The following is a 14,777-nucleotide window of genomic DNA, read 5'->3' on the forward strand; positions in this document are numbered from 1 at the left end:
CAGTTTATAATAATAAAAGCTTACCTTTGCTGCATTAGAATAATACAAATGATTATTTGGAGGGTGGAGCAATATAACATAAGGAGAACAGGGAAAAGCAGCCCATGTCCTGATTAGAAGATGAGATCAACTCAATTATTAAACATGTCAAGTATTTTCACTAAAAAGTTCTGAAAATATTCAGTTTAAACTCAGTAAAAGCAGCATTTTAATTAGTATTTTAATAATAATTTTTTTCTACAGTGAAACAAGTCTGCTCAACAAATGAGAGTTCAGTCCATCTCTAAATCATAAGCTAGACTATCTGAATGCAGTCTTAATGCATGCACCATTCAACAACATCTGTAATCATGATTATAATACTCATTTTCATAGCTACATAAAGTTAGAAACTGAGGGGGTAATGATAGGAATACTAAAATTTCCATGTCAATTAGTTACACAAAGGAAATCAAGACTACCTGCCAACAGCTGTACTAATTACATTTTCTAATTCTAGAAAAAGAAACAGGAAGTTTTAAATCAACAATCACGTCAAAGATCCCAAATTGAGACCTTTTAAAACAAAAGCCATAAAAGAAGTGTCAGATATGTCCAAATATTCAAAATTTGAAAACCTACATGGGCAAGAGATACCATAAAAAGGTAAATACACCAATGTTAGACATGAGAAAAGAAAAATGACATAGGGTTCATTTTTGTAACAGTCACCAGACTTTTTGCACATTTTAGGAAAAAAGGAGGCTAATAGAAAAAAATAGACAAAAGACAGGACTAGCTAATGGAGCGAAGAGCCAAATCTAAGTAGCCAATAAGCATAGGAAAAGGTTCTCAAATTTACCAGGATTCATGGAAATGCTAGTAAATGCAACAGTCAGCAGTAATATAGCTATCAGAAAGGCAAGAGGTAAAAAAAAAAAAAAAAAAGAACAGCAATTCCTACTGCTGGTAGAAATGCGAGGAAAAGAAATTCTACCAGGGACTTCCCTGGGTAAGCCTCCATGCTCCCAATGCAGGGGGCCAGAGTTCAATCCCTGATCAGGAAACTAAGATCTCACATGGATGGGAAGAAACTCTCAGAGGGGACTCTCACAATAAATAAGTGCTACATATTCAGAAATACAGATTTGGCAGTAAAAACATATTTCTTTCTATAAACTGAACTAGAAAGCCAAGGAAAAAGCATAGCCTATCTACTGTTTTCACTTTGTAATAGGACTTCAGTTTGTAATAACAAAAACACTTTGGAAAGAGTCATCTGTGCGTGGTAAAAATTTAAGCGTTCAAAGGATTATTTTGATAAAAGATCTCCCAACCACTGAACACCCCATTCTTCTACCCCATGACACCAGTGACCCAATTTTCCTTTACTACTTCCAATTTTGCATATGAGCTTGCATGAGCATTTAATTATACATTTACATATAATTTTGGTAACATTATTTATGATCTTTTGTATTTGCCTATTCAAAACTAACTGTAGTCCCCTCACAATTTTTGATTAATACAATCTTTGATGGACACCTCTTTTGAAGACCATCTTGTTTGGATTAACTACTTCTGATGCAAAACATGTTTCATCGTTTTCTTTCTTTCCCTTTCCTTTTCTGATTGCTTGTCAACAAGTTTTGGTGGTGCACTAGAGCTGCTGGTTGATGAGCTGAAGCAAAGCCCTGTGGGTTTCTCCCTGAGTTGAGAGCCATCCCTGAGTTATTTACTTGCCACTAAATCCTACAGGCTTGTTTATTCAATCCCTCCAAATCCCACTCTTCAAGTGGAAGTCTGGGAATGGTCTTAGAACCAAGGCATAAAGAAGCTTGAGTTATTGATATACTCACTGTTACAGAGTGTTATAAAGACTGGGGCAGTTGCTAACTCATTGTAATGAGTGCTGCTAGTTTCCTAGATGAAGTACCCCGTGTTCTCGGATTCTTCCTACACTTGCTCTGCAATGTCATAGTAAACTCCACTTCCTGTTGGCCTCATTTCTTCTCTGTTCAGCAAGAACTCTAGCTCCCATTACTGAGTACTCTCACAAAAGCAACCTAACTTCCTCCACTTCTTCCACTAAATGAATTTGAGCTCAGGCTTGCAATTTATCGTTCTTCCTCTATGTCTGTTGGAGCCCTATGAAACTGTCACCTGATTGCAGATTGCCATATTGGTTCCTGGTTTCCAGACCAAATCTTCAATGCTGCTCATCAACCCTCTTACATACAGTATTACTGAGGATAATACTAATATTATTGAGGATATTGGTTTGGCTGGATGTCACAGAACACCTGAATAACCATGGCAGATACAAGAAATACAAGATCTACTGCCTCTCACACAGCAGTCCAAAACAGGGGGTCCCAGGCTAGGATGGTGTCTCTGCTCCCTGAGGCCATCCAAGGATACACACACAAGGCCAGTTCTCCAGATTTAAAGGATAAATAAACTCAACCCCTCAGTGGGACGAACAGTGAAGCCACATTACAAAAGTTACACATACATGGAGGGATAAAACAAAGTTGGGGGCAAACTGCAATAAACCTACCCCAAATAAGTAAAAACTTTATTGTTTTTTATATATTAAGTAGTTCCTTTCTTTTAATATATTTTAAGTTCCTTCAGCTTTTACTGACCTATTACTTTCTAATTTCCTCATCCTGTTTCATTTGAAGAAGGATAAGCTGCTTTTTAACTACAGATGTTAACTTATACTCTAGGGATTCAAAAAAAGCTCCCAGCTCCACAATTAAGAAAACAAGCGAACAGTGGATAACAAATGTAAATGAATTCCTCTGCATCTGGTGTAGAGCAACTGAAGAAGAGAATTAGTGAATCAGACAACTCAAAGGTCGATAATGACTTTAATGAGTAATTCTGGTAAAAGTGTTTCTGCACAGATATGCAGGTATAAAAACAGATATAAAAAGTCAACAAAAAGATTCCTTCTCTCCTTAAGGTTATCTTAGAACATTCATGACTAAATTTCAACTTGATATATATTTCATAGCTTAAAACTCAAGAGACTGTAACAACTTTCTGCACAGTTTTAACTTTCAGGCCTATGCACTTATTATTCTAACACTAGAAATACTTTCTTGACATTTGATTTGGCACTCTTATTGGTAAGCTTTGCCTTTTAAAAGTTTTACTAGGAGAAAATACAAGAAAAAAGTATCTATCCAGATTGCCCATCACTCTCTGAACATTATCTAGGAATAATACGATCTTCTGACAAAAATGCTGGAGTGTTATTTTGGGGATCTCTTTTTGAAAAAGAAATGAGTATAAAAAAGTAGTTTTGTTCTGACACTGGTAAGAGGACATACGTTTGTACTGTTCACAAATTCAGTACACAAAAGTTGTTTGCTTTAAAAGAGAACACTGATAGAAGCAGAGAGGCCGACTCTAGGAGGCGCACTCATTCCAGGGTACTTAGTTAATCCCTCCTGGGTTTTACCAGCACGTCTTTGAGAAGAGGTGCACATCCTACTCTCTCAGATATTTAATAATGATCCCTTTCTTTACACATAAAAAATATGCTTACCACCTTGACAGCTCCAGTCTTAACCGGAAAGAAAAGGTTATTATGAGAACCCAACTCCAGGTGCCCTAACTACATTTTATCAACACAAATAGCTCTCAGTGTTTCTTAAGAGGAGGGTTATTGGCACCGAGTGTAAGATAATTCTGAACTGTGGGGGACCATTTCAGACACTTAGCATTCCTGGCCCACTCACTAAAAAACAGCAAGTTTTCAAGGTCACCGTGACAAAACATACCCATCCATTTCCAACTGGATGGCTGGCTGGCCCTTGTACTGCCATGGATTGCCCCTTGATGAGAACCACTGAGTTAGATGATCCAAGATTAATATCTATTAACTTCATGACTTCCACAGAAAGCAACTGCTGTATTACCTTCAGTAACAATGACTGAAGAGAAACTTAGTTTTTTTAAAAAAAAACCTTGTATTTAAATACTACCCTGGAAAGATAAGCTGATTTCCTCAAATCCATGGTGATCTGAAAGGACTAGACGCACAATGTGCAATGCTTATTTGTCTCCAAATGCACACATACATTCACAGGAAAATGACTGTTTACCATCTGCTGGCATGTCTTACTCCATTTATCTGTAGTATAAAAATATGTCCGTCTGTCTACTACAATAAGATAAAAAACGTGTAGATCTTAATAAATTTCCTCACACCGATGTTCCTGGAAACTGCTGTTGTCTTTGTTCCAAAACTTGCTGATTTAATAGCTGCTGCTGTTTCTGTAAAAACTGCACCACTTCTGGACTTCTTAGTAATGACTTAAAAAGGAGAAAGAGAAAATATGTTTATTAATAGCAGTATTCTTATGAGATTGTATTCATGCTGTAAAATTACTCTGCTATATCCTTATACCCGATATAATATACTTACAAAAAAAATTCCTGAACTGAATTCATTTCTTCATTTGATGTACTGCAGTTAAACTTCAAACTAATAATAATAAAATCTGGTATCATGCATCAAATACTAAAATCTAAAACTCATGTGGGAAGCCTGATTTTATTGGTGACTTTGCACACAAAGGAAATGCTTTTATGATATGCCAGCATGTATACTCTTTATGAAACCTAAGGGCCAAGAAGAGCGCTGGCCCAGGATTACAGCAAGGGGAAAAAAAAAAAGGAAATGAAAAGATACCCCATGTAAACATGGCAGTTAAAATTCCAGTTTAGAAACATACACATTTTTGACAAGTACTGGAGCTCAAGTTCCTCTCACTAGCTCACTAAGTCTTTTGGAAGAAATTAAAAATGATGTATGATTGTGTGTATAGGTATGTGTGTGTAAATATAGGTATACATGTATAATAAAACTAATATTAGCACACTACTAAAAGTTCAGAAAAGAAATACAACTGCTCTAAAAGAACTAATAAGTTTTATACACTGACCATTTTTAAATATAGTTATACTCACATAACAAATATAAGACTGTTTTTATTAAAGTATTTATATAAATTGATAAGGAAGAAAAACCTTGAGCCTAATATACTGAACTCTTTGCGACCCCATGAATCACAACATGCCAGGAACTGAACCGAATATACTGAACAAGATAAACCAAATAAGATGGCAGTACCATCATTAAATACTGATTTTAAAATTTAACATTACAGCATAGTATATTTCCTATTTATTAAATGCTTTTGTTTAAAATTTATTCGTAAAGACTGCTGCTGCTGCTGCTAAGTCGCTTCAGTCCTGTCTGACTCTGTGCGACCCCACAGACGGCAGCCCACCAGGCTCCTCTGTCCCTGGGATTCTCCAGGCAATACTGGAGTGGGTTGCCATTTCCTTCTCCAATGCATGCATGCCCACTAAGTCACTTCAGTCGTGTCCAACTCTTATAAAGACTGCCCAACCTTTATTAAGTAAATGTACAACAGTCTACTTAGCTGTTATGAGGCTACTGAACAATGAAGTTGTTTAAATTACTATTTTACTATTTGTGATAAATACATTTCTGGGAATGTCCTTACGCTTAACTTTATACTTAGGATTCATTTCCTGCGTATGTCTTCACAGTAAAATGATTTCTGAGTGAAGGAATGACCATTTTAAGGACTCTTGATACAGACTGTCCAACTGCTTTCTTTTATTAATATTATAATAAATATTATATTAGTGTTGTACTAATGTAAGATGCCATCAGAATGAGAGTCCCTTTCATGGGAGTCCTCAACATCACTGTGTTTTATCATTTAAATAATTTTCACTTACTGAACTGTTTATTATGTGATTTTTTTACTGATATGAAATACATTTCCATATCATATAAGGGAAGCATTTCTGCTTTTTTCCATTTATATTTTTTTTGCAATGTATTCAGGGCAAAATTCATCAATCTGTATGAGAAAAATGTCAACCGTATCAAACATCATCTTTTATATATTTATTGCAACTCTTTTTCCTGTTATTTTCAAGTTTGCATTTTTATTTTTATGCTGCCATTTTTTTACTACAGTATTCATTTTTATGTAGCTAAAAGTCATGTATGGATATGAGAATTGGACTGTAAAGACGGCTGAGTGCTGAAGAATTGATGCTTTTGAACTGTGGTGTTGGAGAAGACTCTTGAGAGTCCCATGGACTCCAAGGAGATCCAACCAGTCCACCCTAAAGCAGATCAGTCCTGGGTGTTCATTGGAAAAGACTGATGTTGAAGCTGAAACTCCAATACTTTGGCCACCTCATGCGAAGAGCTGAATCATGTGAAAAGACCCTGATGCTGGGAAAGACTGAGGGCAGGAGGAGAAGGGGACGACAAAGGATGAGATGGCTGGATGGCATCACCAACTCGATGGACACGGGTTTGGGTGGACTCTGGGAGTTGGTGATGGACAGGAAGGCCTGGCGTGCTGCAATTCATGGGGTTGCAAAGAGTTGGACACGACTGAGCGACTGAACTGAACTGAAATTATATTTTCTCCGTAATTTTGTCTTTATGAGATTCCAATGTATACTGGCAGAGGCACAGTTATAACTGTGATAACCAGCTTAAAAATCTCAAAAGTTGAACAGTTTCATTTATAACAAACAAATGTGTCAGGTTTGGAACTACTGTACAAACAGATATTTACCAGTCTTTTTTGATTTAACACTTGTTCTAAAAGGGTAGGTCTTGCAGGTCGATCTCCAAAGGATCCCGTTTTTTGTTTTACAATGGAAAGTATGTTGTCTGCACTTTCCTGCGATAAAAGACAAAATGCAAATAGGATTAAGAGTTGATATAATAATCCATGATTACAGGCATTTCAATGATGCTTTGCTTCTCTTCCTTATTGCCCAGTTCCTGGGAGCCTTTGGGAAAGTCCCTCTTTAAGTCACTAGGCAAAGTATTGACATTACATAACACGCCTCACTCCCTCACCCTCCAGAATTTCCAATCTGGGATCTTCAGTCTCCAGAAGTTCTCAAAAATCAACAGAGGGGCAGGGGTAGAGGAAGGGGACCTATTTTAATAGCTGTGAGCGATTTTCAACATTACAAAACAATGCCAAGTGGAAACGGAACACTGTCTTCAGATAAAGCTATCCAGGTCAAATTGTCTGCCTGCCTTTGGATGGAGTATGTGAACGCAAAGGCCATTTACATAGTGCTAATGAAACACTCTTCACTGCTTTTTTTGCCCAACAAACAACAAACACCACCAACCAAAAAATGGGGTGGGCAGTAAAATATTACTTAAAGAAAAGCAATTGATATACAAAGATTTCAAAATTTGGAAGTCACCAGGAGAAAAATGACAAACTGGCTTTGAAAAGACTGGGAAGCACTGGTGTAAGTAATCTCTTGCCACTGGTATAGACAAAACAGGTAGTCCTGAAATCACACCATACCCTGAGGCATCCTTACTCAAAATCAGCAGCACTTACTACCAATTATGTTCCCCCAGTTACCTGGTAGGATCTTAAATACTTACAATTTTCCTGGCCAACAAAATGTTAAGTTTACTGAAACATTCTGACTCTTATAAAATGCTGACTATATACAAAAATTCTGACAAATATAAAGTCACATAAGCCATGCCTTGTATAAATTTACTCTTATTCTGCTCTTCATCTAAAGATTATTTAGATGTTAAGCTGTTTTTTTCTCTTGATCTTTTTTTTAAAACGTTTCCAATTTTATTTTATTTATTTTTGGCCATGCCATGTGGGATCTTAGTTCCCCAGCCAGGGATCAAATCCATGCTCCCTGCATTGGAAGTGCAGAGTCTTAACGATTGCACCACCAGGGAAATCCTTTGACTTTCTTTCTACTGGTTTCTGAGTTATCTATTAGACTATTCGCCTTATCTCTTTCACTATGAGAAGTTTATCAATTTAATGTTAAAAAAAATTCAATCCCTAAACATTTTAAGCCTCACAAATACACACACACACACACACACACCTGTAAAAAGGAGACTCTAATACTCAGAGAAAACAAAAATAATTTCTTTCTCTCTCCCCACAAGATTAACTACTTATGGGACTGATTGATTCTTATGTGCACTAGAAATGGGATGTTGAAATTGACGTGGAGTTCCCGTATTCTCACCACCTCACACACATCACTGTGCATTAATACATTCAGAATGTTAGTAAGACAAAATCATAGAAGCTTGTAGTGAAAATAACCTTCAGTCATCCAGTCCTAACTTCTGCAGGTGCTGGAATTATAGAAATCTTCAACACTTTTTGTTCTAAGGAGTTACCAATTTTTGAGGCTACCCATCCTGAATATTCATTGGAAGGACTGATGCTAAAGCTGTAACTCCAATACTTTGGCCACCTAATGCGAAGAACTGACTCATTGGAAAAGACCCTGATGCTGGGAAAGACTGAAGGCGGGAGGAGAAGGGGACGACACAGGATGAGATGGTTGGATGGCATCACCGATTCAAAGGACAACGAGTCTGAGTAAACTCCAGAATTTGGTGATGGACAGGGAGGCCTGGTGTGCTGCAGTCCATGGGGTCGCAGAGTCAGACACGACTGAGCGACTGAACTGAACTGATTTGGTTTTGAGTAACTAACGTTTAGGTGGCATTTCCTTAGGTTGGGCTGAAACACATAACCCTTGTGACTCACCTGAGTCCTGGTTACTTCAGAACTATGCAAAATAACTCTACTGCTTCTTCCAAATGACAGTGTTCTTAGACATTTTATGATAATAATCAATCCCACAGGTCACTGCTTTCATCCCTGGTTCCTTTCTGTGTCACTCACACAGCACCATTTTTAGATACATGGACTAAACATTATAACATTTGTTAACCATCCACAAGTGTCTGCACTGCTTGGGGAGGAGGATGAAGAGGCGCTGCATTATTTGACAAGAGTTGAAGTGACAGAATTTGAAGACATTAAATCAGGTTACAGAATAGATTTTTATTTTGATGAAAACCCTTACTTCGAAAATAAAATTCTCTCCAAAGAATTTCATCTGAATGAGAGTGGTGATCCATCTTCAAAGTCCACTGAAATCAAATGGAAATCTGGAAAGGATTTGACGAAACGATCAAGTCAAACACAGAATAAAGCCAGCAGGAAGAGACAGCATGAGGAACCAGAAAGCTTCTTCACCTGGTTTACTGATCATTCTGATGCAGGTGCAGATGAGTTAGGAGAGGTCATCAAAGATGATATTTGGCCAAATCCATTACAGTACTACTTGGTTCCTGACATGGATGATGAGGAAGGGGAAGGAGAAGAGAATGACGACGACGACGAGGAAGAAGGATTGGAAGACATTGATGAAGAAGGGGATGAGGATGAAGGTGAAGAAGATGAAGATGATGATGAGGGGGAGGAAGGAGAGGAAGATGAAGGAGAAGATGACTAATGGAACACTGATGGATTCCAACCTTTTTTAATTTTCTCCAGTCCCTGGGAGCAAGTTGCAGTCTTTTTTTTTTTTTCCTCCTCTTGTGCTCAGTCGCCCTGTTTTTGAGGTCTCTTTTCTCCTTTATACCATGGTTCACAACTTATTTGGGGGGGGAAATACCTTGAGCAGAATTCAGTGGGACAAGAATCTCTACCCCTTTCTGTTCCAAATTCATTTTTATCCCTTCCTGTCTCAACAAAAACTATGGAATCAACACCACCATGCTCTGTGGGAAAAAAAGAAAAACCTTCTGCTCCCTTAGCTCTGCTGGAAGCTGGAGGGTGCTAGGCCCCTGTGTAGTAGTGCATAGAATTCTAGCTTTTTTCCTCCTTTCTCTGTATATTGGGCTCAGAGATTACACTGTGTCTCTATGTGAATATGGACAGTTAGCATTTACCAACATGTATCTGTCTACTTTCTCTTGTTTAAAAAAAGAAAAAAAAAAAACTTAAAAAAACGGGGTTATAGAAGGTCAGCAAAGGGTGGGTTTGAGATGTTTGGGTGGGTTAAGTGGGCATTTTGACAACATGGCTTCTTCTTTGGCATGTTTAATTGTGATGTTTAATGGACATCCTTGCAGTTTAAGATGACACTTTTAAAATAAAATTCTCTCCTAATGATGACTTGAGCCCTGCCACTCGATGGGAGAATCAGCAGAACCTGTAGGATCTTATTTGCAATTGACATTCTCTATTGTAATTTTGTTCCTGTTTATTTTAAAATTTTTCTTTTTGTTTCACTGGAAAGGAAAGATGATGCTCAGTTTTAAACGTTAAAAGTGTACAAGTTGCTTTGTTACAATAAAACTAAACGTGTACACAAAGAAAAAATAAATAAATAAACATTATATACATCTGTTCCTCATTTAACCTTGATTTGTGTCAGAAATACTGATTTCTTTTTTTTTTAAGGAATACTGATTTTTAAATACCTTAATTTCTAATCTTGCTACTCATACTATGGCAGCACACCCCGTCACCACCTACCAGTCCTTCTATAGCTATCTCCTAAAAATCTCTACATCTAGAGGCCCTTGACTTTAACCCACACCATTACAATAGGAGCCCTTGTTACTGCCTAACTAGGAACTTTCTTTTGAAGCCTCCAAATTCAAATCCCAATGCCTGGCATTCAGTATCATACAAAAACTGGCTTCAAACTCTTTCCAAATTTATCTTTTGTGAATTTACCACACAGATACTCCACTTTAGTCTTCCGAAAAGTAGCTCCTGTATTCCCACTTCTCCTTCCTTTACTAAGACGTGCTTCTCTTTCTTTTTACCACCAAAATTCTAGGGAAGCAGGATAGCATGGGGATAAGACTGAAGGTTCTAGAACCAGACTGCTTGGGTTTGAGTACTTGCTGGCTGCATGATCTGGGCCAAGTTACTTAACCTCTCTTTGCCTCAGCTTCCACTTATGGAAAGTAAAGTATCTATCTCACTGCTGAAGGGGGTGAGACTCCATTTATAGCTGAGCACTGTGCCTGGCATATAAGAAACTGAGCTGATAAACACAAACTATTAGCCGTCCTTTCTAGCTTATACTGAGTTGCATTTTCTCTGCAAAGCCTTTCTAGAATATCTCAGCCTACAGTGATCTATCCTCTCCACTACTAAAGAAAGCAGCACTTACAGTTGGCCCTTATTGTATCCTGACTGTTGCTGTTAGTTCTTTTCTTTCCACTCAGTTCAACAAAGACTTAGAGCTTCTGATTCTTCAAACTGATAGTGTCCTTTAAGTAAATGACTATTATTTGTTGAGTATAGAAATTCTCTTTCGTAAGAAATCATGCAAGTTATTTCAGAATAGGAAAAAATTTAAGTTTCTTTTTGTAGGGATTGGATGGAGAGATTCTAATTCAGGTATCTACTTGCCTTTTATGTATTTTCCTCAAACTGTAGGTGTAAATGCTTGACAATTAAAAAAAGAAAGAAAGGAAAAGAAAGTGGTTACAGGTAAAACATTTCCTTCCTGAAAAGAAGTGTATCATCTTCTCAGTCTGTAAAGAATTCTGAAGTGAATGAGTACCTTTGGAACAAACAGAGGGTCAAACGACTACCCTTACTTTCATTCTTGAATAAGAGAGATGCTTATTTACTGAGAACTGGAGTATTAAAAATAAAGTTAACTGAGAGAAAGACACTGAGAACAGAACTAAGCACTATTAATAAGAACAGAGTACTGAGATAAGATTAAGAATATAACACAAAGAATACTAACCAAAGTACTCTTTTTTCCACTTTAGCTAGTGGAAAGGTGCTGAGAACAGGGTATTAAGATTAGGTATACTCAAGAAAAGGATACTGAGAATAGGGTAGTGAAAAAAGGAAGAGATTACCTTCTCTAAAGGACCGATTTCAGTTGGGTTCCTAATGCTCTTTGCCTACTCCTCCAGTGATGAATCAGCTCAATTTACTACCTGCCCTTCCAGCCCATATCCCAGATCTTTGAAATTACAGCTTTGCTACCATGTCACACCATTTTCATCGAGATTTACTCATCTCTACAAGGGTGTACCAAAACTGTTCAGGCTTGCCTACGTCTGCATAAACTTTCTGAGGGCAAGCACTCGCTAACTTTCAGCCACAAGTCCAGCCACGGAAACCCGGCCCCTTTGGGAGCCGGTGGGCAGGCGCTGAAGCTGCGGTCTGCGGCAGGAGTTGGGTCTCTTTTTTCACCTCCCACTCCCCCAGACCCCAGGCCATACCTCCAGTTTGACGTTTCCTGAGCTGCCAGCCGCGGCGGCCCCACCGCAGTTCAGGGCCTGGTCGCTTTTCTTCTTCTTGTACTTGTCCTTGTACATCTTGTTGCGGTGTTTCTTGCACATCCACGGTTTGCGCTGCTTGGCCACCTGGCTCGTGGTCTCGCTGCAGCCCTCGTACGTGCATGTCTTGCTCAGGCCGCCGCCGCCGCCGCCACCACCGCTGCCCCGTCTCCGGGCTCCCCCGCCGCCGCCCTCGCCCCCCGAGTGGGTCTCCTCGTCCTCCAGATCCTCCAAACTGGCTGTGCTCTCGCCTCCTCCCGGGGGGTCCGAGGTGTCCAGCAGGTCGGCCTCGTCCTCCCCCGCCTCCTCCTCGCCATCCCCCGCCACTTCGCACAGGTACCGAACGGGCTTGCCGGGCCCGCCGCTGCCCCCCAGAGCCGGAGCCGGCCGCAGGACGCCCTCGGCCGCGGCTTCGTCCTGCCCTCCACAGGGGTGCATCACCAGAAGCGCGAACTGCGAGGCCGAGGCGCCCGGGACGGGGGCTGGAGTCAGGGCCTGGCCCGGTGCAGCGGCGGGGGCTCCGGGGCGGAGCGCGCCGCTGGCGGCGCCCGGCCCCGCGCCTTCGGTGACACCCTGAACCTCCGTGCTGCTGAGACTTAGGTGTTGGGGATCCACGAGCCCGGACTTTCAGCACCTGACGGGCCCAACTGCACCTAGCAAACCAGCTTCCCTGGACCGCGAGAAACACCCGAGAGGGCTCCGCGATAGCGCCCCACTGCGCCTGCGCGTCTGCCGCCGGCGCGTGAGCGTCTCTACGCTCCGTGGCTTCAGGAAACCCTGCGTCTCTGAGGGGTGGGGCTGAGCAGTCGCCAGAGGGGCTGACTGCGCATGTGCGATTCGCGGTGGCGGGAGATTGCTGCGTGGCGCTCTGTACCGCGTCTGGTGCTGCCTGCCCTTGAGGTTTTGAGGAGCTGGGCCTGGCCGCGCTTTTTGACTGGAACCGACTCTGCCTAAATGTTTCGAAGCACTTTTTTTTTTTTTACTGAAACTCCACAGTGTAAATTCACATTGTTCATGAGCCTTCTTATGCGGCATCAGGACTGCATTATAATATTTCACCCCACTCTGACAGGAATGGGAGCTGAGAGGCTGAGCAGTGGCCGTGTCACGACCAGGCCCCACTAGGTAGCAGTCAGTGAAGGCAGAGGCGGCCGATGTGAAAATGGTACCACGGAGGAGAAGGAGTGAACCAGACCCGGGCCGGGATGTATTTCTGTGGAGAACTAAATGGTTTACTCTTGAAACCTTTTTCTTTCTTGGAAATTGGTTAAAATACATGGTCTTTGGGTTTCCCAGGCGGCTCAGTGGTAAAGAATCCGCCTGCCAATGCAGGAGACAAAGGAGACTTGGGTTGGGAAGATCCTCTGGAGGAGGAAATGGCAACCCACTCCAATATTTTTGCCTGGAAGATCCAGGAAACAGAGAAGCCTGATGGGCTAGTCCAGGGGGTCGCAAAGAGTCGTTGGTGACTGAGGACGCACAGCACGTGGCCTTTGCTAAGACCTCTAAGGTAAGTCTTCAGTACAGTTTTCACGAACTATAGTGACGGGAATGTGTGAATAGGATTATCAAATGGCAAACGTTAGAAAGACAATGATCTATCATTCCTACCAGTTGTTATGCAATTGCTGGTCACTGAATCTGGACTCAGTCAAATCGGATCCTTCCTTGCCCTTAGCAAAACTGTCAGGTAGATGTGCTCTCTCCTTTTTTTTCTTCCTCCTTCTCTAGTCAGAGTTCCCATTCCACCCATTGGAAAGGAAAGCAGTGGTTACCCAACAAATGATAAATCTGTTCACAGGAAAGTGTTTGGATGTTGCTCTGTGGGTAGGTCTTAATTACATTAAAATTTTTTTTTAAAAAACATTTTATTTCTAAAAAAATTATTAACTATCATCTGAGCCTTCAGCAAGTTAGTCTTTTCATGTGACTAGAGGTAGTTGATGGAAGCCGGCTGTGGTGGAGGGTCTTGCCCCAGTGTTGATGGCTACTGGTTGATGCCTGTAGTAGTTGCTAAAACCAGCTACATTTTAAGGAGAGGAAGAAGGTTTGAAATAGACCGACCTGGGTGGCACTGTCCTGTGTGACCAGGGCTAGTTAGTGACAATCTCTGTGAGCTTCAGTTTTCTTGCTGGAAAAATGGGCAGTTGGTTGTGTGTTAGAACCAGTGGATGGAAGCTCATTGTTATACTTTATACTATTAATTGTTACATTAAATTACATAAATATATTTAATATATTAAATTACATAAATTTACAATTAATTTATGTTAAAAACAAAGATCACAAAACTCAAAACTCATCTCTTCATAATTGTTTTACTCTTAGCTACGCTGATAAGATAAATTATGTTGGTTGTATCTGTATGTGGAAATACTGTTTACTGGTCTGATACTGCCTGTCTCTTCTCAGCTCTGCATTAAGAGATGTGGTGGTAGCTTGAAACCAGCCATTGTGGAAGTATTAACACCATGGAAATTGTCAAATGCTACAAAGCAGGGCTTAAATTTATTGTTGGTTGTCTCTAGATTTAAGAAAGTGATAGCAAAAATGTTAATGAAGATTAAAGTTAAAATGTTTCATGTCTGTG

At 40.2% G+C, this 14,777-nt stretch overlaps 2 protein-coding genes across 2 annotated transcripts; one reads left to right on the plus strand and one right to left on the minus strand.

Moving 5' to 3' along the window:
• Positions 1-2,836: 2,836 nt before the first annotated feature.
• Positions 2,837-12,910, minus strand: RFXAP (regulatory factor X associated protein). The gene is made up of 3 exons (XM_086329344.1): positions 12,131-12,910; positions 6,630-6,737; positions 2,837-4,308 (listed from the first exon to the last, which is right to left on the minus strand). Exons 1-3 carry the CDS (start codon positions 12,623-12,625, stop codon positions 4,198-4,200), a joined length of 714 nt encoding a protein of 237 aa, XP_086185470.1. The 5' UTR covers positions 12,626-12,910; the 3' UTR covers positions 2,837-4,197.
• Positions 7,043-10,262, plus strand: LOC147361544 (protein SET-like). Its single transcript, XM_086330764.1, has 2 exons — positions 7,043-7,087; positions 8,779-10,262. Exons 1-2 carry the CDS (start codon positions 7,043-7,045, stop codon positions 9,376-9,378), a joined length of 645 nt encoding a protein of 214 aa, XP_086186890.1. The 3' UTR covers positions 9,379-10,262.
• Positions 12,911-14,777: the final 1,867 nt, after the last annotated feature.

The sequence above is a fragment of the Bos grunniens genome, chromosome 12 (genome assembly GCF_055505025.1).
Source record: "Bos grunniens cultivar Pamir isolate PY7600 chromosome 12, Bosgru_T2T1.0, whole genome shotgun sequence".
Taxonomy (NCBI): domain Eukaryota; kingdom Metazoa; phylum Chordata; class Mammalia; order Artiodactyla; family Bovidae; genus Bos; species Bos grunniens.

What these genes read in the sequence shown, in the direction of transcription:
- LOC147361544 (XM_086330764.1), top strand. Translation starts at nt 7,043, where the DNA reads ATGCCAAGTGGAAACGGAACACTGTCTTCAGATAAAGCTATCCAG. An exon ending in CTTCAGATAAAGCTATCCAG is followed by an intron (nt 7,088 to 8,778) that starts GTCAAATTGTCT and finishes CACCATTTTTAG; the next exon opens with ATACATGGACTAAACATTAT.
- RFXAP (XM_086329344.1), bottom strand. Translation starts at nt 12,625, where the DNA reads ATGCACCCCTGTGGAGGGCAGGACGAAGCCGCGGCCGAGGGCGTCCTG. An exon ending in CAGGAAACGTCAAACTGGAG is followed by an intron (nt 6,738 to 12,130) that starts GTATGGCCTGGG and finishes CTTTTATCGCAG; the next exon opens with GAAAGTGCAGACAACATACT. An exon ending in TGTTAAATCAAAAAAGACTG is followed by an intron (nt 4,309 to 6,629) that starts GTAAATATCTGT and finishes CTCCTTTTTAAG; the next exon opens with TCATTACTAAGAAGTCCAGA.